General features: G+C 38.3%; 3 protein-coding genes across 6 annotated transcripts; 1 reads left to right on the top strand and 2 right to left on the bottom strand.

Moving 5' to 3' along the window:
• Positions 1 to 3,423: 3,423 nt before the first annotated feature.
• Positions 3,424 to 7,376, top strand: LOC104100668 (uncharacterized). 4 transcript variants are annotated; one of them, XM_009607947.4, is made up of 5 exons: positions 3,424 to 3,584; positions 3,713 to 3,772; positions 6,048 to 6,407; positions 6,599 to 6,805; positions 6,952 to 7,376. In XM_009607947.4, exons 3-5 carry the CDS (start codon positions 6,150 to 6,152, stop codon positions 7,255 to 7,257), a joined length of 771 nt encoding a protein of 256 aa, XP_009606242.1. In that variant the 5' UTR covers positions 3,424 to 3,584; positions 3,713 to 3,772; positions 6,048 to 6,149; the 3' UTR covers positions 7,258 to 7,376. The 4 variants fall into 4 exon arrangements, with proteins under 4 accessions (XP_009606242.1, XP_009606239.1, XP_070052115.1 ...); XM_009607944.4 differs by lacking the exon at positions 3,713 to 3,772; XM_070196014.1 differs by lacking the exon at positions 3,713 to 3,772 and having other exon boundaries at positions 3,424 to 3,604; positions 6,067 to 6,407.
• A 1,919-nt stretch (positions 7,377 to 9,295) lies between these two features.
• On the bottom strand, positions 9,296 to 11,544 carry LOC104100667 (H/ACA ribonucleoprotein complex subunit 4). The gene has a single exon (XM_070196013.1). The coding sequence runs from the start codon at positions 11,417 to 11,419 to the stop codon at positions 9,614 to 9,616; it is 1,806 nt and encodes a 601-aa protein (XP_070052114.1). The 5' UTR covers positions 11,420 to 11,544; the 3' UTR covers positions 9,296 to 9,613.
• An 8,068-nt stretch (positions 11,545 to 19,612) lies between these two features.
• Positions 19,613 to 20,320, bottom strand: LOC104100671 (acyltransferase Pun1-like). Its single transcript, XM_009607951.2, has 2 exons — positions 19,898 to 20,320; positions 19,613 to 19,780 (listed from the first exon to the last, which is right to left on the bottom strand). The coding sequence occupies exons 1-2, from the start codon at positions 20,318 to 20,320 to the stop codon at positions 19,613 to 19,615; spliced, it is 591 nt and encodes a 196-aa protein (XP_009606246.2).
• Positions 20,321 to 21,055: the final 735 nt, after the last annotated feature.

Genomic DNA, 21,055 nt, shown 5'->3' with positions numbered 1-21,055 from the left:
ACAATTCGACCCTCAAATACTCAAATCTATCCAAGAGGATTTTCAAATTTTTCCAACTTAAATCACCAATTAATTGTTAAAAACAGCGATGGATTCGGGTAATCTAGCCAAGATTGAGTTAAGAACACTTATCCCGATGTTTTCTCCGAAAATCTCTCAAAAATCGCCTCAATCCGAGCTCTAAATCGTTTCATTTTCAGAACTTAAACATTCTGCCCAGTGATTTCTTATACGCAATCGCGGACCAACTTACGCGATCGCGAAGCACAAGTTTTTATTGCCCAAAAATAACTCTACGCGATCGTGGATATCCCCACGCGATCGCAAAGCACAGAGTTCCCAGCTCTACGCGATCGCAACCCTCTTCACGCGATTGCATAGAGGGCTACCCGATCGCATCCCGCTTTACATGATCGTGAAGCACAAAACTCAGCATCCCTCAATTAACCTTACGCGATCGCAAACAATGCCACGTGACCGCGAAAAAGGTTTAAAAATACCAGAAATCAGCAGCTACCAACAGTGCCAAAGTGAAGAAAAATACTTCGAATACCATTCGAAATAATCCCGAGCCCCTCGGGACCTCAACCAAATATACCAACAAGTCCTAAAAAAATCATACGAACTTAGTCGAGTATTCAAATCACATCCAACAACACTAAAAACACGAATCACACATAGATTCAAGCCTAATGAACTTTAAAACTTTCAGTTTCTACAAACGACGCCAGAACCTATCAAATCAAGTTCGATTGATCTCAAATTTTGCACGCAAGTCATAAATGACATAACGGAGCTATGAAAGTTTTCAAAACTGGATTCCGACCCCGATATCAAAAAGTCAACTCCCGATCAAACTTCCAAACTTAAATTTCTATTTTAGCCATTTCAAACCTAATTTAACTACGGACTTCCAAATAAAATTCCGAACACGCTCCTAAGTCCAAAATCACCATACGGAGCTGTTGGAATCATCAAAATTCTATTCCGGGGTTGTTTTCTCAAAATGTTGACCGAAGACGAACTTAGCATTTTAAGGCCAACTTAAGGAATCAAGTGTTTCGATTTCAACCCGAACACTTCTAAATACCGAACCAACCATCCTCGTAAGTCATAATTTATAAAAGCACATACGAGGAGTTTTATTTAGGAAAACGGGATTCTAAAAGTCAAAATGATTGGTTGGGTCATTACAATTGACCCTCATTTCCAGAAAGATCTTCGCCAACTCTATAGACTTACCCGTCAATGTACCTACGTTCCGTGACCCAATTCTCAACCAATAGGCACACTTGTCCCCCTTACCTCCCTTGCCTCCCGATCCACCCCTAACCCTTGCCCCACCTCCCGTCTCACCCCCCGCTCCCCCCGAGGACATGACCTCACTCGAACATCCTAGACCACAACCACTATACATGTAACAGACTAAGGAAAATCACTAACACATACTAGGCAACATACCAAACTAGAAGAAGACAAGTTGCAACTACATGCATACTACTATGGTGAGTAAACTAATACGAACTAAGATGGCAGCAATTTAACTAACACAAAGAAGGGAAACAAGAAAACAGGAGGTACAAACTCTCGCGAGTAGAACCTGGGAATTGTCTTGGTATACACGATGGTGTTGCGGCCACCAAGTATGTTCACGTCCAACTCCCGTCACCCTTTGTTGACACTCGCCCGGGCTGAAGATGTTCTTCACTGTTTGCACACACATGTCCCGCTCGCTGCCAATAGCCACCGACCCTAACCTGAAATACACACAAAATACCACGAAGCTAAACAAAGGGGGAGGGGGGGGGGGGAAGGGGCTGTCACTGCTACCACTGGTGAAGCCCCAGCCGTAGCAAAAAAGTGCAAATAAAAAGGAAACTAAGGGAGAGAGGGAGCGGAAAGGAAAGGAGCAAAGGGAAAAGGGCGTTGGCAGTGCTGCTGCTCAAGCTTGTGAGTGAGGAAGGGGAAAGAAGAAAGAAGAGAGAGAAGGGAAGGCGAGAGAGATGGGGGGAGGAGGGGGCTAACCCATTGGGTAGGGAGAAGGGGGTGGGATGACCGAGATGGGGGATAAATGAGGGATAAAGGCGAGAGAGACGATGGAGGAGGGGTGCTTACCAGCTGGTGGGGGTGGTCGCCGGTGTGGGGAGGTCACCTGCTGCTGAAAATCGTTGGGCTGGGGCTGGTTTATGACCGTTGGGAGGGGGCAGGAGGGGGGAGCGAGAGAAGAGAGAGAGAGAGAGTTTGAAGTATAATATACCTTAGTGATTAATGAAGTAGGAAAGGTCTCGAGAGAAGAGGCGCAAGGAAAAGTTAGGTGATATCTTTTTATGTATCTAAATTCTAATTACAATAAGTGACACTTGTATTAGTAAAAGATAATACGTCTTGATGACCACTAAAGAATGTGACGGGATCATGGAGTTATTTATTACTAGATTTGAAAGTGGAATTTTTTGACGAAGAACTTTGATGTTTTCAATTAACCTGAACCCAAATTAGTTTAATAGTATTACTAACTTTTAAATACTACTAAATGATTAAACTGAAAAATAAATTTTGATAAATTAATTGAAGTACAAGTAAGTTAATTCGAACACATCACTGTGCGAAAAAATTAAATAAGTAACGTCCGAAAGTCTGTTAGGGAATGATGATTTTTGATATCTGAAAACAAGATGCTATTAAAAGCTTAGGTAATGTATAAATCCAGTGGCAAAACCCGACCACGGTTTTATTTGCTTCGTGTATCGGGAAGATTTGCAAATGTGTCCTTGACTTTTGGTATCTTACTTTTAAAACATCCTTTTCAAGAAATTGTAGAATCCAATACTTAATTAGTTAGCACAAAGTAAAAGCAAGATAAAGCATAAATTGACAGTCTAATGCACGTTTTATGAGTTTAATTATTCCATAATTACAAATTCATCTGTAAACTGTTCATTCTATTTTTCCCATTAATTCTGAGTTATGTGTTTGTAACTAAGTTTTGAAAAATATTTCATTAATTATCTTTGGTACAACAAAAATTGCATCATTAAATACCTAAATATCAATATTAGTTTATTAAATTATCATCTTTTATATGTGATGTTGCACGAATTTATCTTTTAGCAATTTTCTTTTACTTTATTAATTATTTTCAGTTAAATTTCATCTTTCTTTAAACTTTTATTCTATATTCAATAAAAATAATGAGAATGTTCGATGTAATTATTTTTATTATAAACGAAAAATGGTAACTCCATACAAATCGACAGATTAATCGGGCTGAGAAATTTGTGTCGATGAATTTGTGATAGATCATGGACAAAGCAAAGAGCTCATGAAAATAACTATTACGAGGCCCAAAAGGTAAAATGAACAAACCCAAAGGACTTTGGTGCAAATCGTTTGTAAAAGTAATTATAAAACTGGCAGAGTAAAAAATGCATTAACTTGTACCAGGGAAAGAAGCTAAAATTGTCTTTTAAATTCGTCACTTCACGAATTGAATATGCATATACTGCTTTAAGAATCTTACTTTACTTGGAAAAGCTAGCAATTTTATTGAAGCCATTCTCTTTCCCATCCATTTGAGCTTCTGGGTATGCTTCAAATCCATCTTGTCTTATTTTTTGTCTTAAAATTTGATCTTTTTGCCTAAAAAGTTATGGGTTTGTTAAAATGAAGATATAGTTTGATTCAGAAACCTGCATTTCTTGTGATTTTGTAGCTGTTATGTGTTCTTGAAGCTGAAAAATTTCTTCTTGGAAATGTTAGGCGTCTTTATGAGGTAGATTGGTTGAACTTTAAAAGTTTCTTGCTTTTACTTTTTCTTGATGTTACTACATTTTGAGACGTTACAGAAAAGAAGAGGAAAATGAAGACCATCTTATTATTTTTTTTTGTTAAGTGGACTTGTGATGTTTCAGAAATTTTGGTGTGGATTAGGATTTAGTCCTAATGATGAGGTGTTCATGCTCTTGCGTGTGGTTTATAAATAGTCATTATTCTACTGGTTGATGAGTTTGTTTTTGACACGAAAGGTTTTCTTGTCTTTTGTGCTGAATTGATGGTGTTATTCATCATATGATGTAACATTCAGCTGATCCTTAGTAGTTTGGGATTGAGGAATTGGTGAATAATATTAATGCAGTTCATTAGTCATCTTAAATTTTATAGGTAAAATTGACGTATGGTATGGAGATGTTGGCTTGGTTTTCACTGAGCTGCAAGATTTATAACCTGAAACTTTACAGGTTTATATATGATAAAGGTGCAAACATTTTGTGGATTTATCTGTCGTTGAATAGGTTTTGATGAAGAGTAGATGTTTATTTGTAGTCTTGCACATCAATAGAGATGCTTTGTTTTTTATATCTTCTAAAATCACTGTCAGAGCTGATATGCTTGTTAGTTTAAATAATATGTCTGAAATATTATCCGCATGATTAGTTGTGGAATGCATCAGATCAGATTTTGCCCCTTGGCATTTAGGAAAAACCAAGAGTGGTAGAACAGAGGTTAATCTATTATGGTATTTATAATCTGAAGGAACATATTTAGGGATTAATTTTTCCTAGGTTGTTAAGCATTTTTACAACTTCTTCTAAGTTGACTGCTGGATTTTCAGGTCAGGCTATTATTTAATCATAAGCTTATTTTCTGGCATTTATTTCCTGAGGAACGTATAATCTTATATGAAAACTACGGTTATACTGAAGTTAGCAGGTTCTTGGATTCTATGCATAAGGTTAACATTTGGATCTTGGATCAACCTACAATAGATTTATTGCTTCCTTCTGCTCATAGTCTCATACCGTGTCCGGGTGAACTCATGAATTTGAGATAAGGTTGCAACCGTCCTTGATTATTTCATTTTTTCTGCCCTTTTAGGAGATATTCTTGTTTACTTGTAGGTGTATAAAAGGAAGTGTTCAGTCCTATGTTCTGGGATTTAGGTATGGATATATTTGGTAAGATGTCAGTATGCGTATCCCTAGCCGGCCCAACTTAGCAAGTTTTACTGTATTTAGAAGTATATCAATTGTTCAATCTAGGTAAGCCAAGGGAATTGAAAAGTCCATGTAACATAGCTTAAAAAGTTGTTTAAAGTTTAGCACGGAGACAATGCCTATTATATGGTAGATTTTTCCTCCATCTTATTTAATGTCTTCACAGATTGTCACTTCCTCCGTTGGTTCTCTTAAAGATGGCTCTTATGACAAGGTTACAAGTAGCATCCATTATACATGCAGAATTAAGATGATAACTTATGCACCAAACAAAAGATGCAGGATTGCTGTGGCATTCATTGTCGTTTTAAACACTTATAGGATGTCTCCCTCCTTCAAGTATTTGTTAGGTTTACTTCGCTGAGCTATAGGCACCAGCTCTTAAAAGGCTTCCTCATATCAATTTGTGTGGAGTAGTGTCCTTCTCTTCTAACTTACACAAGTTATTATATCATTTCCTTGAAGTTGTAGAGTTTGTGTAGGCAGGTATGTCGCTCCCCTGATCCAGTTAGAAGGCTCCTTTTTTTTGTATGTGTTGAAGAGTTTCAGGTTTCATATATTGTACTTGTCATGGCCTTATACTTTGATATTTGATGAGTGATCTCAGTTTCACAATGAATTTCCCCCTCAGAAGAGCTCTTCTCGCTCACTACAATATGGACTTAATAATAAGCTTTGAGAATATTTGAATTATATCCCTTCCGATTACAATCCTTGAATAGGGGTCATGAGAAAAGCTTCATAGCAGAACTCTACTTGCTGATGAAATTCATTGGAGAAACAACTGGTACCTATTTGATGTTTATTTGGGTTAAGTGAACCCTCTTCTGTGGATTCCTCTAGTTCTGGTTTTACTATTGTGTTTGAGGACTACCTGAAGTCAACTTGTGTCCTAATAAGATTACTTTCGGAAATGGATGCGTTATTAGTAGTTGGCATATATTTGGGAATTGCATAGTCAAAAAGTGTCAATGGCTGGTATTCTTTATGTGATAAATGCTTGTCACTGAATTAATGACGTATATGGCATAATTGCTGAAAATTTCAATGCAGGACTGAAATACCTCTTAAGCTTTATATCTTTTGGTTCATGAAGCTTTTGAAGTACAAGATATAGTAATCACAGGGTTAGAGTTTGCTGTCCAATCATTTACAATGTCTATGTTAACAAAGTTACGCTGCATCACGCTTGATGTTACCGGCACACTCATTGCTTACAAAGGAGAGCTGGGTGACTATTATTGCATGGCAGCCAAAGCTGCTGGGAAGCAATGTCCTGACTATAAGCGGGTTCATGAAGGTTTTAAGCTCGCATATACAGAAATGGCACAGAAGCACCCATGTTTTGGATTTGCTGAAAAGATTCCTAACATTGTGTGGTGGAAAACTTGTGTCAGGGATTCCTTTGTTAGGGTATTGTACATGACATTATCAAGCTTTTCAGTATATTCTATTACCTTATTTCCGAAACTACATATTCATTCGGAAATACAGTAGCAGAATTACTAAGTAACTAACCTTCGACGATTCCAAAATTGTGGTTTCATTCTAAACGTTAGTAGTTGTTTCATTTAGTACTGACATTAACCATCTCTTTTTGACAGGCAGGATATGAATATGATGAGGAGACATTTGAGAAGATATTTAGACGCATATATGCTACTTTTGGTTCTTCTGCGCCTTATAGCATATTTCCTGATTCTAAACCGTTTCTCAGATGGCTCCGCGAGAGGGGCATTACGGTTGGGCTGGTCAGCAATGCCGAGTATCGGTATCAGGACGTAATTCTTCCTGCTTTAGGTTTGCATCAGGTAGATAAACAATAGCACTGATTTCATTTAGCTACATTGAATCTTCTTCTAACCATTTTTGGCTGAGCTGTTAAATCTTTTTCCACAAACACTGACCATCACAAAGTAGTTGTGACCCGCTTTTTTGTGCGTGACACTAAAATCAGGGATCTGAGTGGGACTTTGGCGTATTCTCCGGTCTTGAAGGTGTTGAAAAACCGGATCCAAGGTTATTTGATATTGCCTTGAAGAGAGCAGGAAATGTAGCACCGGAGGAAGTACTTCATATTGGAGATAGCATGAGGAAAGACTACTTGCCCGCGCGAAGTGTTGGGATGCATGCTTTATTGTTGGACAGATTCAAAACAGCTGATGCTGTCAATTGGAGAAAATCTGGTGCCACTGTGCTGCCTGACTTGACCGCTACCAAAGACTGGCTTACTTCTGAGGAATTGAAATGCAATGACATATGAACTTTGTTTGATTTCTTTGATTACTTTATTGGCTTTAAAGGTGATTTGTATTACAAGAATGGGAAAATGAGTTATGAGTTATATGAATGTGATGAGGATGGATTTGGTTCAATTTGCCACATGCTGTGTTATTATATCATCTTGTCTTTTCTTCTTTTCTTGTGGCAAGCATTCCTACTCCTAGGTTAACTATAGTGCAACTAACTGTTAATTGACGAGTGTGTAACATACACAACCTGCACAATTAGAAGCCATCTTATGTACAGGTAGATCCATTGGACCTGGTGTGCAATTTTTCGGCAGTTTTTGATTATCCAATCGTATATTGAAAATGAGCAGTTGATTCCGCATAAGCAATGCTAGCTTTGATATGGATTCGATTAAAATTCTAGGAAGTGAGGTAAATTGTTATGTCACGGGTGATGCAAGTTCTTCCCTTCTGAATCAGATAGATTCATATTTAAAAGAGGTTGACGATAAGTTCTTTCAAAATTGACTATTTGCCCCTCTGTTTGAGGTGTTTCAGAGATGTTTGTGATCGAGTAAATAGCTCTACGAATGGATCAGATTGACTTGGAAAATGGACTCAGTATGCTTTTCAACATTAACTCTGGGTTTTTGCTACAACATAAGCGGCTATATAAAGCCGCAGTCTTGGTTTGTCATACGACTCATACCCCAAACTAAATTTGTCAAGGGCTCAACGGTACATCCTTATAAAAAGTATACATTATGTGTTTGTGATTGTGACTATTTAAATTTGTAAAATTTGAGTAAAGTGATACAAGACAATTGTCGCCCTGTAATTGAATTGGCACCCTAAAGTCGGTTCATGTGGTTGTCAACACTCCTAGCCCGTTCATGTGTCAGAATATTTTACATTGGTTGAAGGAATAAGTTATCGTCTTCTTATACCTTTAATGAATTCACTAATGGACTAACTTTTGGGGTTGAATTATGTTCGACGTTCATTTACTTTTACATTTTAATACGTAACTAGAAACGTAAAACAGTCAATTTCTGGAAGCAATCTTCACTGTTTATACTTCGCTTCTATGTTAGAATACATCCGGAATAGCAATTAGGGATTGTTGTTTTCTTTCTGTTTCTTGGTTTGCTTACAACATAAAAAAGGTCTGTTTCATGTCATTATGAAATTGAGAAACTTCTCTTTAAGTTAGCAATGCGCTTTCATTTTAGGTAAGTAACAAGTGCATTTACTTAAATTCTAAGAAAATGGACAGGTGAATACAAGCACTTTAAAACTTGAGAACATGTGATGGCTTTCTTAAGGTATATCAACTGTCTCCACAAGAAAGTAAATCTCGCGATAAGTTTCTTGAGGAAAGACCAAGGCATAGAACATTGAGATGGGCCAAAATTGTTCACTTTTTCAAAAACTAATTAAGGACCACTTTGGTTCAGAACAATATTTAAACGACAAGAACAACCCTTTCCCTTCAGATAATATATAAAAAAGTGCATATATAACTCAACTGTGTCAACCCAGTAGGCCATGACAATGACTATCAAAGAGCTAACTCAGTTCTAACGCAGCTGAAAAAAGATTTATGCAACATAACTCTCAGATTTACTAGACTTAGTTGAAATTATGAATTAAAGCAAAGAAAAGGATACAATGTAGGTGATTTAGAACAAAGCAACCAGCAACAGAGAGATTAACCATATTTCTTATGAGAAATGGAACAGCAAACCCCTCCAGAAAAGAATTTAAACCAGCTTATAAGCCAAGACTTACCGATTAAGATTGACCATACAGAGGGCACCTATCACCCAATACCTGTTTTCATTGTCAACATATTCAAATCTGAATCCAAAAACTGAGTATTGTGCCAAACAAGTACATTTTGAAATTTAAAGTACATTGATTCAATGAGGATTAAAAGTTCAACACTTTCTTAGCCCCTCTTAGATCGGAGTGCTTATAGATGTCATACCAAGAACAGAGGCCAAAATCTTTCTACCACCTTGCAAACTTCCTCCAGCCTCAACTAGTTATTTTACTGGGACATCAGACTTCAAACAAAGGTAGTTGTCATTAAGATATTGACATCCACAGAGCCATATAATACAAAAGCAGATTATAAGGAGCTAACAAAAACATCTCAAAACATAAGACTGAAAATAGCCTTGTGGATTGCAGTAATCAAGTCTGAACAAATAAAAGACAAAGATTAAACTATTAAACTAATACGCATGTCTATGATCAGGAACTCAGCTGCAACAAACTCCTGCCCAAACAAGTGAATAAACGGCAAAAATTTTGAACTACATGACATGCAATATGACATACATATGAGCATTGATTTGGTCAAGGGGGCCAAGACTTTCTCCTCTACTCATCTTGTGCATCCTTATTCTTCTTTTTCTTCTTCTCCTTCTTCTTGCTTTTACTTCCTTCATCGCCATCACTCCCAACAGCTACATCACCATTCTCTGCATCTTTATCTTTCTTCTTTTTTTTCTTCTTTTTCTCAGACTTCTCCTCATCTGAAGATGCAGCACCATCTTTCTCTTTTTCTTTCTTTTTCTTTTCCTTTTTTGCCGTCTCTACATCAGGGGTTGCAGCTTCATCAGCTTCTTTCTTCTTTTTCTTCTTTTCTTTCTTTGTGACTTCAACCTCCACAGCTTCATCTCCAGCTTTCTTCTCCTGGACTATCTCTACCTTTGGTTTCTTTAAAGCACTGGGTGCAGGGGATGCATCTAAGTCATCCAATTTTCTCTTGTTACCCTCCTCCTCATCTTCCTTATGTTTCTTCTTCTTTTTCTTCTCAGCATCGTCAACTGCACCATCAGCAGGCACCGCATCAGGATCGGTTTTCACATTAGCAGCAGCGAGACCAGCAACCATAGCGTCCCCTCCTGTAGGCAAAACAACATTCCTCAACCACTCAGCTGGAGTTTTCTCATTTGGCTTTCCATGTTTATCCAACTTCCCCTCAGAAACCAACTTCTTCTTCATCGAAGCCCTTGGCCCTAAGCCCCATTTCCTAGGATAAGTATCCCTGTCCATCACCACTCTCTTAATCTTAGCAACCACACCATGATCACAAGTGGCCATAACAGCAGTGGTCATTTCTGCAATCCCCAATGCGATGGCCTCTCCTTTAGTAGTCATCAGCACAACCTCCTCCCCAACCTCAATATCATTCTCAAACCTCAAAAGCCCGGGAATCATCAACTTAGCACCGTAACAAATAGCATTTACCGCCGAATCCTTAACCACCAACCTCTTATAACTAGTCAAAACCACCTCCAATGGCATAATTACCCTCCTCAGGTAAGTCTCATCCCTATAGTTATCGTACATCCATTGTGCATCCATCACATCGTGCATCGTCACCATATTATTCTTCTCACCCAAAATCCCAGACCTCACTCTCCTCAACTCCTGCATATGTCCACCCACACCCAACAACAATCCAAGATGCACACAAAGCGTCCGAACATAAGTACCCGCCTCACACGATATCCAAAACACAACCAAATGCCTATCAGCATCATACTCAAGCAACTTACTCTCATAAATAGTTCTAATCCTAAGTTGTCTTTTCACAGCAGAAATCAAAGGTGGTCTTTGAAACACAGCCCCAGTTAAAGCCTCAAGTGCTCTAGCTACCTTAGCAACATCAGGAACATCAGCATGTAATCTAGCAACACAAACATATTCTTTACCAGCACCCTGTTGGGATTTAACCAAACGGGTCGCTCTATCAATGCAAACAATCAAATTACCAGTAACTTTAGGATCAAGAGTTCCACTGTGACCCGTTTTCTCAACCCGGAGAATCCGTTTAATCCAAGCTACAACTTCATGTGAAGATGGGTTAGCAGGTTTATCAAGATTAAGAATACCGTACCTTATGTATTCAGCAAGTGGACGCTTCAGTGGTGAAAACCCAGATGGGAGAGGAGTGTAGTGACCAGTTCGTACATTGAGACGGTCGTAGTTTTTCAAGAGAATGGGCCACTGTGAAGTGTCGATAGCGGGGGTGTAGCTTTGTGGTTTGATGAGAAAATCAACATCAAGATCAGATTTTTTGTCAGTTTGAGTGGAGAGTGTTTGGGTTTCATCCTCATTTTTGGGTGATTTAGTTTTCTTCTTCTTCTTCTCTGAGCGGGAGAGCTCGACGTCAGTCATGGCGGCTTTTGGTTTTTTTTGGGGGGGGGGGGGGGGGGTTCAGGTAGGGTTTAAGAAGTTACACTGTCTAGGGTTTTAACAGAGTGAGAAATGAGAATATTATATAGGGGGGTGGCTGATGATTGAAGCTGAAGGATATAGAACCAGGGTTTAGGGTTTTTGGGTAAGAGCTTGCTGGTGAAATGGTGTGGAGGAATTAATGGGCCACATCCAAATTTTGGGCTGACAGTATGGGCCATGAACATAATTGGTTCAAAAATATACAAAGGCCCAAAGTAATTTTCCTTTTTTTATTATATGTTTTATACTTAAAACTAAACTGTAGCTCACAAGAATATCTACAAAAGTGTAGGAATGGACATCATATCAAATATTTGATAAAATCATCATATCCTTAACAGACGAAATTTTCTGTTGTGTTTGTATCAATTTGATTGAGAATTCTTTTTTATTGAATTACTTCTCCAAGAATAAAACTAACTTCATCCCCATGGATTTTTACTTTGTACAATTTAACTTCTGTAGTTGGATGCTGGGTAATGAGGAAATGGGAAGGAGAAACATTTGATGAAAAGTATAATTTGCTCTCTAAGGGGCAAATTTGATTCTAAGTATTGCATTTTTCAAGCTCTCCTTTAGAAACTTGAAATTGGAGAAGCAAACTCAAGGACTCTTCGTCACATTCAAATGCCAACATATGTTGTTCTTCTAAAGTGACCATAGCTTCAACACCATCCACACTTTGATCAAAAGAAATTCTTGAATGGACCCATTGGTGCACACACTCTTTCTGGTTTTCCCCATCCAAAATCTATACTATAACCAGAGAACTTGCACAACGTTATTGCAAAAATACGTGTCATATTCCCAACTTCCCTATGCATGTATATACACACACGCACAAGAAGAGCCATAATATAGTATCATACTTGCACGCACTCAACATTTGATAGTGCACTTTGAACTTGAAACCTCTGATTAAAGATGGGGAATCCCGATCGTCAAAAAACACATTCCTTGTGTTAAGGACAACTAATTAAGCTAAGCTAATCAATTGGCACATTGGTTGTAACTACTGTCCTTTACTCGTCCCTTTTTACGGAATTTTTGATAGGAAGGGATCTAATCTCAGATTTTACTCACAAACAAAAGGCACTTGGACAAAAAATGCCGCATCTTCTTATTTTGTCATTTTCGTCTTTGTTGCTTTGTCTAACAATGGATTATGAGAGAGTAAATGTTAATTAATAACCAATGTTCGAAACAATAACGAGGGATGTCTACAAAAGTTCCATACAGATCGATGATTTCATAGCATCAATTTTCTTGTGATCTCAAATTGACTCGTCTGTATAATTTATTGCTCTTATTTAAGCCTCGAGTCTCAGCATAATAATCATAGGTTGGAAAAACGGCATGTACTACTAATAAAGAAACAGACGAAGCACAAAATTTACACCATTATATGCTGCAACAATGCAAAATTTTCTCTCTCTACTCTCACTCATGCTCTCTGTGCATGTTAGCTAAACATACGTTGTGCCCATGGCAGGAGCGCGAGGTCGGGGAATGAGGAAGAGGTCGCGTTAGACCTAAGAAAGTACCCATTGTTTCCTTTGGGAGCTCAGTTGGAGCTCGTATTCAAGGTGACAGAACCCCTAAGGCAACAACAATGGCTTTCCCCGTACAAATGGCAAAAGAGATTAGATCTGTGGAAGTAGGATCTACATCAAACCCTAGTAGGATATCAAATAAGCTGACCATGAATGAACCTCCGAAGACCACTACAGATGCAGCAATTCAGAGGATTACTGAATCAAAGGCAATGGAAATCAATGAAACAATGATTTTAGAGAAGGAAACAGCTGGTCAAATAGTAGAGACAACAAAGAAGGTGGGTGCATGGACAAATCTATTCAAAGGAAATAGATTTGCAACAAATGATATGACACTATCCTGTATCCCACCACAAATTGTAAATGGCCAAACTGTGGTTCAATTAGAAGCAGAAGGAGTCAAACCAGAGGAAGAAAAATGGAGTTGTGCTTTAATTGCTTACATCATAGGAGAGACGCCTGGATATAATGCCATGAACAGGTATATTAGTCAAAATTGGTTGAATATAGAATCACCAAATGTCTATTTGCATGAAGAGGGATATTATGTGATCTGATTCAAATCAATTACTAATATGCACACTTCTTTTATGCTGGATCATACACCATCAGTAATCGACCTATTATTTTGAAACCTTGGACAACATATTTTGATTTTAGTAAGGAATTTCCCACTGAGATCCCTCTATGGGTCAAATTCCCCAATATCCCAATGAGATGTTGGAGTGGCAAATCCTTGAGCAAGATAGAAAGTGCTTTAGGAACTCCTTTGTTTGCAGATGAGTGTACCACAAAACAAACAAGGATCTCCTTTGCGAGAATGTTGGTAGAAGTGAATATTAGTCGACCACTTCCCTATGAAGTTTTAGTGGTTGATCCTAAAGGCATGCAATTCCAACAAGCTGTGACCTATGATTAGAAGCCTGAATACTGCGGGCAATGTCAACTAGTAGGCCATATATGTCGTGAAAAGAGTAAAAGGGAGCTGCAACAGAATCCTCAACCTAAAAGGAAGAGGAATGCTAAAGTGGTCACACAAGAATGGAGGTGCAAGAGACCTGTGCAAGTGACTTCAACAGGTGGTGACCAAGCAGAATCCTCTTATGATCAAGATTCCAAACAACTGAGTCAGCAACAGGCCGTACAAAAAAGTAATCCTCCTGCTAATAGAGTGGAAAAGAGACCAGAAAAGAGCAGAAGGAAAGCTTTGAATGTAAGCCTTGAGTTCAACCTACAAAACTTCCCCATTCTATGTTCTGTTCTAACTAAGAATGGGTTTGAAGTCCTACATGGAGGATGCAGTGAAGTGCAAGGCCTACCCCTAGATAGAGGAGGGAGCTCCAAAACTATCTAATGAATTGGATATTTTAGAATGTTAGAGGAATAAATAAGAGGTATAAACAGAAGGAATTGAGAAATTACTTGAAAAGCAAAAAAATAAGATTGACAGGTCTGATAGAAATAAAAATAAAGGAGCATAATTCCTTAAAGGTTAATAGAAACATCGTGCCTAACTGGGAGCTGCTATCTAACCACCAAACAGCAGCAAATGGAAGATTGTGGTTGGTCTGGGATCCACAGTGGTGTAAAATTAAGCTGTTAAAAGCTGAAGCTCAAATTATTCACTGTGAGGTTACAAGCAAAATAGGGGATCTTGATTGCTTTCTCACCATAGTGTATGCTTTTAATGCTATTGAGCACATGAAAGGCCTATGGATGATTTGAGAGCTGCAGCAGTAGGTATCACCAAGCCTTGGCTTGTGCTGGGGGACTTTAATGTAGTAATATTTCAGGATGATCGGCTGTTTGGTAATCCAATTACTTATGCTCAAATCAAAGACTACTCTGAATGCATGCATGAACTACTCCTAACAGAACTATAATGGAGAGGTGACTACTATACCTGGTCCAATAAATAACTAGGATCAGACATAATTTATAGTAGATTGGACAGGGCTTTTGAAAACCATGAATGGATGATGATATGGGGGCATCTGATAACTGAATATGAGCTCCCATTCTACTTACATTGGCCTCTTCTAACAGCAACATCAAGATGTCTTTCAAATTCTTTAATGTATGGGCCAATCATGAGGAAATCCTGAAGATAGTTGAGGTTGTCTGGCAACAGTCTTATACCAAAGTTAAGATAAAGAACATTTGGATGAAGCTGAATAGTCTCATACCTTTACTAAAGAGACTGAATAATAAAGAGTTTAAATTCATTACTCAGAAAACTGAAAATGTCAGGCAAGAACTGATGATCACTCAAGAGCAAATATATATGAGGGGTACTACTGAGGTACTAGAAAAAGAGAGAGATTTAATACAAAACCTGGAGAAATGGTCTATGATTGAAGAAAGTGCATTGCAGCAGAAATCCAAGGCCAACTAGATCAAGCTAGGGGATTCCGATTCTAAATATTTTTCATCTCTGATCACGAAGAGGACATAAAGGAAGCAAATAAAAGAACTTATATCTCTCAGTAATAAAAAACTATCTGAACCAAAGGAAATCAAGGAGGAAATAGTGAACTTTTACAAAGGTTTGATGGGATCAGCTGCTCATACATTGCCAGCAGTCAACAAGATCACTATGAGGAAATGACCAACCATTTCACATCAACAAAGACTAAGACCATGTGTAGAGGTGATTGAACATGTATCTATGAAGGCTTATCCTCAATAGGAAACGACAAATCACCAGGTGTGGATGGATATATTGCATACTTCTTCAAGAAAGTATTACCAATAGTAAGAACAGAAGTCGTGGAAGCTATAAAGGAATTCTTCAAAACTGGAAAACTGTATAAGGCAATAAACTGTACTGTCATTACTCTGATCCCAAAGACTACCAATCCAACTTCAGTAAAAGAGTATAGACTTATTGCTTGTTGTACTATCCTATATAAATTGATTACTAAAATATTAGCTTCCAGATTGCAAGATGTGGTACCAGACATCATTTGTGAAGCGCATGCAGGTTTTATTCCAGGCAGAAAAATATTTGATAATATTATTCTTGCTCATGAGCTTATCAAATCTTACTCAAGGAAAAATATATCTCCCAGATGCATGATTAAAATTGATCTGCAAAAAGCGTATGACTCTGTAGAATGGCCATTTCTGAGGTAGGTTCTTGCAGAGTTAGGTTTCCCAGAGCAATTTATTACATAGGTAATAGAGTGTGTCCAAACAGTAAACTATACTGTATTGATTAATGGAGAGCCAAGTGAACCTTTCAATGCAACAAGGGGTCTTCGACAAGGAGACGCAATGTCTCCCTTTTTTGTTTGCAATTGCTATGGAGTATTTAAGAAGAAAGCTCAATGAGTTGAAAGATAACAGATCATTTCAGTTTCATCGAAGGTGTGCAAGACTAGGAAATATACACCTTAGTTTTGCAGATGATCTACTTCTCTTTGCCAAAGGAAACTTAACTTCTATTACTGCTCTACACAAGTATTTTAGCCAATTTTCTGAAGCATCAGGGTTGCAAGCTAATCTTGGCAAAAGTTATGTGTATTTTGGTGGAGTCAAGCAAGAGGATCAAGACAGCATACTGAGTCATTTAGGTTTTGTCCATTTTTAGGTTATAATTTGTTTTGCTATATAAAATATGAAAGGGGGGTTGTGACAAGCCAAACTTCAACTGTATATGTCTGACAAACCAAACATTACGTTTGAAGACAAAATTGTCTAAAGTGTAATTGCACAATCAATATGCTAAACCTAGGTAAAATTTGTAACTTTGGACGCCGATTTTGCAACTTCACATATTTATGTCTGAAGTGGCTGGCTTACAAATATTTATAAACTTAGGCCATGGCTTAAATACGGATCCCAAAATCGGATATCTGTGCACTTTCCCCAAAGAATCCTCCTAAGTCTAGTTCAATCGGAGAACTCAATAATAAATTGTTGAATTCCCCTAATATAAAGGAAACGTTTGGTGTAGTGATAAAAGTGTCTACAAAAGTATATTTTCTCTGTTTCAATTTATGTGAAGGTGTTCAGATTTCAAGAGGCGTATTATTTTTTGACCGTAATTTTCAACAACAACAACAACAATATACCTCGTATTATCCCACACTGTAGGGTCTGTGGAAGGTAGTGTGTATGCAGACCTTACCCCTACCTTGTGAGGATAGAGAGGCTGTTTCCAATAGACCCTCGACTCAGGAAAGTATAAGCACCACATTAATGAAAATATAGACAAAAAGGTACAATACCAAAAGCCCTATAAAAGCAGAATAAAGACAACAAAATAGTAAGATGATCAACAATGAAAACAATAATGGTTAATCATAAAAATTTACTACCAACAGAAAGCGAGACTGCATGCCCATACTACTGTTATGAACACTCTAGACTACCTACTCTACTACCCTAATCCTCGACTTCAATACCTTCCTATCAAGGGTCATGTCCTCGGTCAACTGAAGCTGCGCCATGTTTTGCCTAATCGCCTCTCCCCACCTCTTCTTTGGCCTACCTCTACCTCTCCATAGACCCTCCAATGTCAACCTCTCGCACCTTCTCACTGGGGCGTCTGTGCTCCTCCTCCTCACATGACCAAACCACCTAAGCCGTGCTTCCCCCATCTTATCCCTAATAGGGGCCGCACCCACCTTTTCGCGAATAACCTCATTTCTAATCCTATCTATCCTGGTGTGCCCGTACATCTATCTCAACATCCTCATCTCTGCTACCTTCATCTTCTAGACATGAGCGATCTTGACTGGCCAACACTCATCCCCATACAACATCGTCGGTCTTACCACCACTTTGTAGAATTGACCTTTAAGTTTTGGTGGCACCTTCTTGTCACATAAAACACCGGAAGCGAGTTTCCATTTCATCCATCCCACCCCAATATGATGTGTGACCTTCATCAATCTCCCCACCCCCCTGAATAATAGACCGAAGGTACTTAAAACTTCCTCTCCTAGGGATGACATGCGAGTCCAGCCTCACCTCCCCTTCCCCTCCTTGAGTCTCACCAATGAACTTACACTCCAAATATTATGTTTTGGTCCTGCTCAACTTAAAACCTTTAGACTCCAGGGTCTGCCTCCATACCTCTAACTGCATATTCACACTGCCTCGCGTCTCGTCAATCAATATAATATCATCTGCAAATAGCATGCACCACGATACCTCCCCTTGGATGTGATGCGTCAGTACGTCCATCACCAAGGCAAACAAAAAAAAGGCTGAGTGCCGACTCCTGATGCAACCCCATCATAACCGAAAAATGATCCGAGTCCCCACCTACCGTCCTCACTCGGGTCTTTGCTCCATCATACATGTCCTTATTCACCCTAACGTAGGCAATCGGTACACCTCTTGCCTCCAAACATCTCCACAAAACCTCCATTGGAACTTTATCATACGTATTTTCTAAGTCGATGAACATCATATGCAAGTCATTCTTCCTCTCCCTGTACTACTCCATCAATCTCCTAACGAGGTGGATAAATTCTGTACTTGAACGCCCCAACATAAATCCGAACTGGTTCTCGAAAATAGACACACTTCTTCTTACCCTTAGCTCTACCACTCTTTCCTAGACTTTCATAGTATGGCTAAGCAGCTTGATATCCCGATAGTTATTGTAATTTTGGATATCACCCTTGTTATTGTATACAGGAACTATCGTACTCCACCTCCACTCCCCGGACATCTTTTTCGTTCTAAAAATAACATTAAATAACCTAGTGAGCCACTCCAAGCCTACCTTGCCCGCACTCTTCCAAAACTCCAACGGAATTTTATCCGGCCCGGTCGTTTTGCTCCTGCTCATCTTATGCATAGCCCCATCCACTTTATCAACTCTAATCCGCCTACAATACCCGAAGTCACAACGACTCCCAAAGAGTTCCAAATCATCCAGTATAATGTTCCTGTCCCCCTCCTCGTTCAAGAGGCTATGGAAGTAGGTTTGACCATAATTTTCATATCTTTTAAATATTTTGAGTAATTAATTATTGTAATTTATACTCCCTCCGTTCTAATTTATATGAACCTGTTTGACTGGGCATGAAGTTTAAGAAAAAATGAAGACTTTTGGAATTTGTGGTCCTAAACAATTCAAAAAGGGGTCTAGAGTATTTTTTGGTTATAAAAGCTTCTCATTAAGGGTAGAATTGTAAGTTTATGCAAAATTGTTTCCAAATTTAGAAATGGGTCATTCTTTTTGGAACGGACCAAAAAGAAAATAGGTTCACATAAACTGGAATGGAGGTAGTAGTATTTTTTACCTAGTTTCTAAATATATAAATTTTATTTTGAAAAACTAAATAATTCTATATCCAAATGCATGATCAAAATTAAGAAGTTTGAATCTCGAAAAGCAAAATATGTCACATAAATTGGGACAGAGAGAGTATTAGGTTACAAGTTCAAATTTTAGCTTTTACCTATTATTGTTGGAAGAAACAACATAAAGAGTAAACATAGAAGCACCAACGTTTTTTGGAAGTGGAATATCACTGCACAATTAAAGGAAACAGGGAAGGAAGGAGGCATTTAATTTCTCATCAGAAAGAGAGAAATGGGGTTTTTTCTAAGTTAGCTAATAACTTGTAACTGGAGTGGCAAACTCAAGAAATTCTTCATCATTCTCTAATGCTAACATTTGCTTTTCTTCTAACGTTACCAATGCTTCAACACCACGAAGACAAGCTATTCTGCCACGGACCAAATGGTGATGATACTCTTCCTGGTTTTCCCCATCCAAAATCTATACTATAACCAGAAAATTTGCACATGTTACTGCAAAAATATGTGTCGAATTCTTCAAAATAGAACAGTGGTCTTCCATTTTTAGTGCATTCCTCTATTTCAAATTTTCAATGACCAAGGCATTTTGTTTAACAGGATCTTTCTTGTACACTGCTTCAAGTTCTTTCCTAAGGTTGTAAACCAATGTTGCTATTTTCATCTCATCTTCCTTAGTCGCGACGAGTAAAAAAACGCTCAAGAGATTTCCTATACTGTTTTGTGGCAAAGGGGGGACGACCAGTGGGCGTATATCAACGTCATTCAACATCATGGACGGTCTAAATGTACCAGAATTATTGTTAATTCTTGATGCTGCTTTCGTGACGAATTTGAACATAATTGCACTCACAACTTCAGAACGACTAGGATTCTTGACCCCCGATTCAACTGCAACTATTGCTCTAAGGGCGCCTAATTTGGAGCCAGAGAAAAGGAACTTCCTATGTGCGCGCACATTTTTCAGTATTGGACTGAAAAGGTGGATCAAACAGAGAACCATTTAGTGATGGAAAGATTGAATCTCCAATGAATTTAGGACGAGGAATTATGTTTGGATTGCGTGTTACTCTAGTGTCTAGCCCAATCATGGAAAAAACTAGCTGCAGGGTAATATGAGGCTAGTGTTGTTGCAAGAGAACTTTGTAATCTGTTAGTTATATGGGCAAGTTGCACTAGTTGATTGTTATTGTAGAAAAAGACTAGAGGAATGTATAAATGACTCAAAGATTGGTCAATAAAAGAGAGCCCGTGGTACTTAAGAGAAGAAGGGGAGGGAGAAGAAGGCTTGACAATGGTTTTCTCAGGAATTGAAATACGTTGAGATGGAACTGCAGCCATGTTTACTTTCTTTTTTCCAGTTTCTCTTTAGCAAATACAAACGTTCATCCTGTATATAACAAGGGACATGGCATATATAGTATCATACGTGGATATGCTAAAGGATTTAAGTTATTGTACTTGTTGGTAGTCAAAGATTTTTTTTTGAAAATCTATATAGCCATGAGTCTATTTATTTTACAAGTGTCCTATCAATTTTCAAGTGGCTTCTTGCATGAAACCTTAAAGCCAAGTGTTGAGGGGCTTTGACAAGTGGCTATGCAAATCTACCATGTGTCTTCATGCATGGAAGACTAGGTACACTTGTTAATATTGAAGCCAAGTGGACTAATATATTTGGACAAGTGTTAAAAGAGTCTCCACACTTGTCATACATGCAACCTCCCTAATTACCTAT

The sequence above is a fragment of the Nicotiana tomentosiformis genome, chromosome 2, assembly GCF_000390325.3.
Source record: "Nicotiana tomentosiformis chromosome 2, ASM39032v3, whole genome shotgun sequence".
Lineage (NCBI taxonomy): Eukaryota > Viridiplantae > Streptophyta > Magnoliopsida > Solanales > Solanaceae > Nicotiana > Nicotiana tomentosiformis.
Note: the sequence above shows the minus strand (reverse complement) of the source record. Positions and strands in the feature narration are given on the sequence as shown.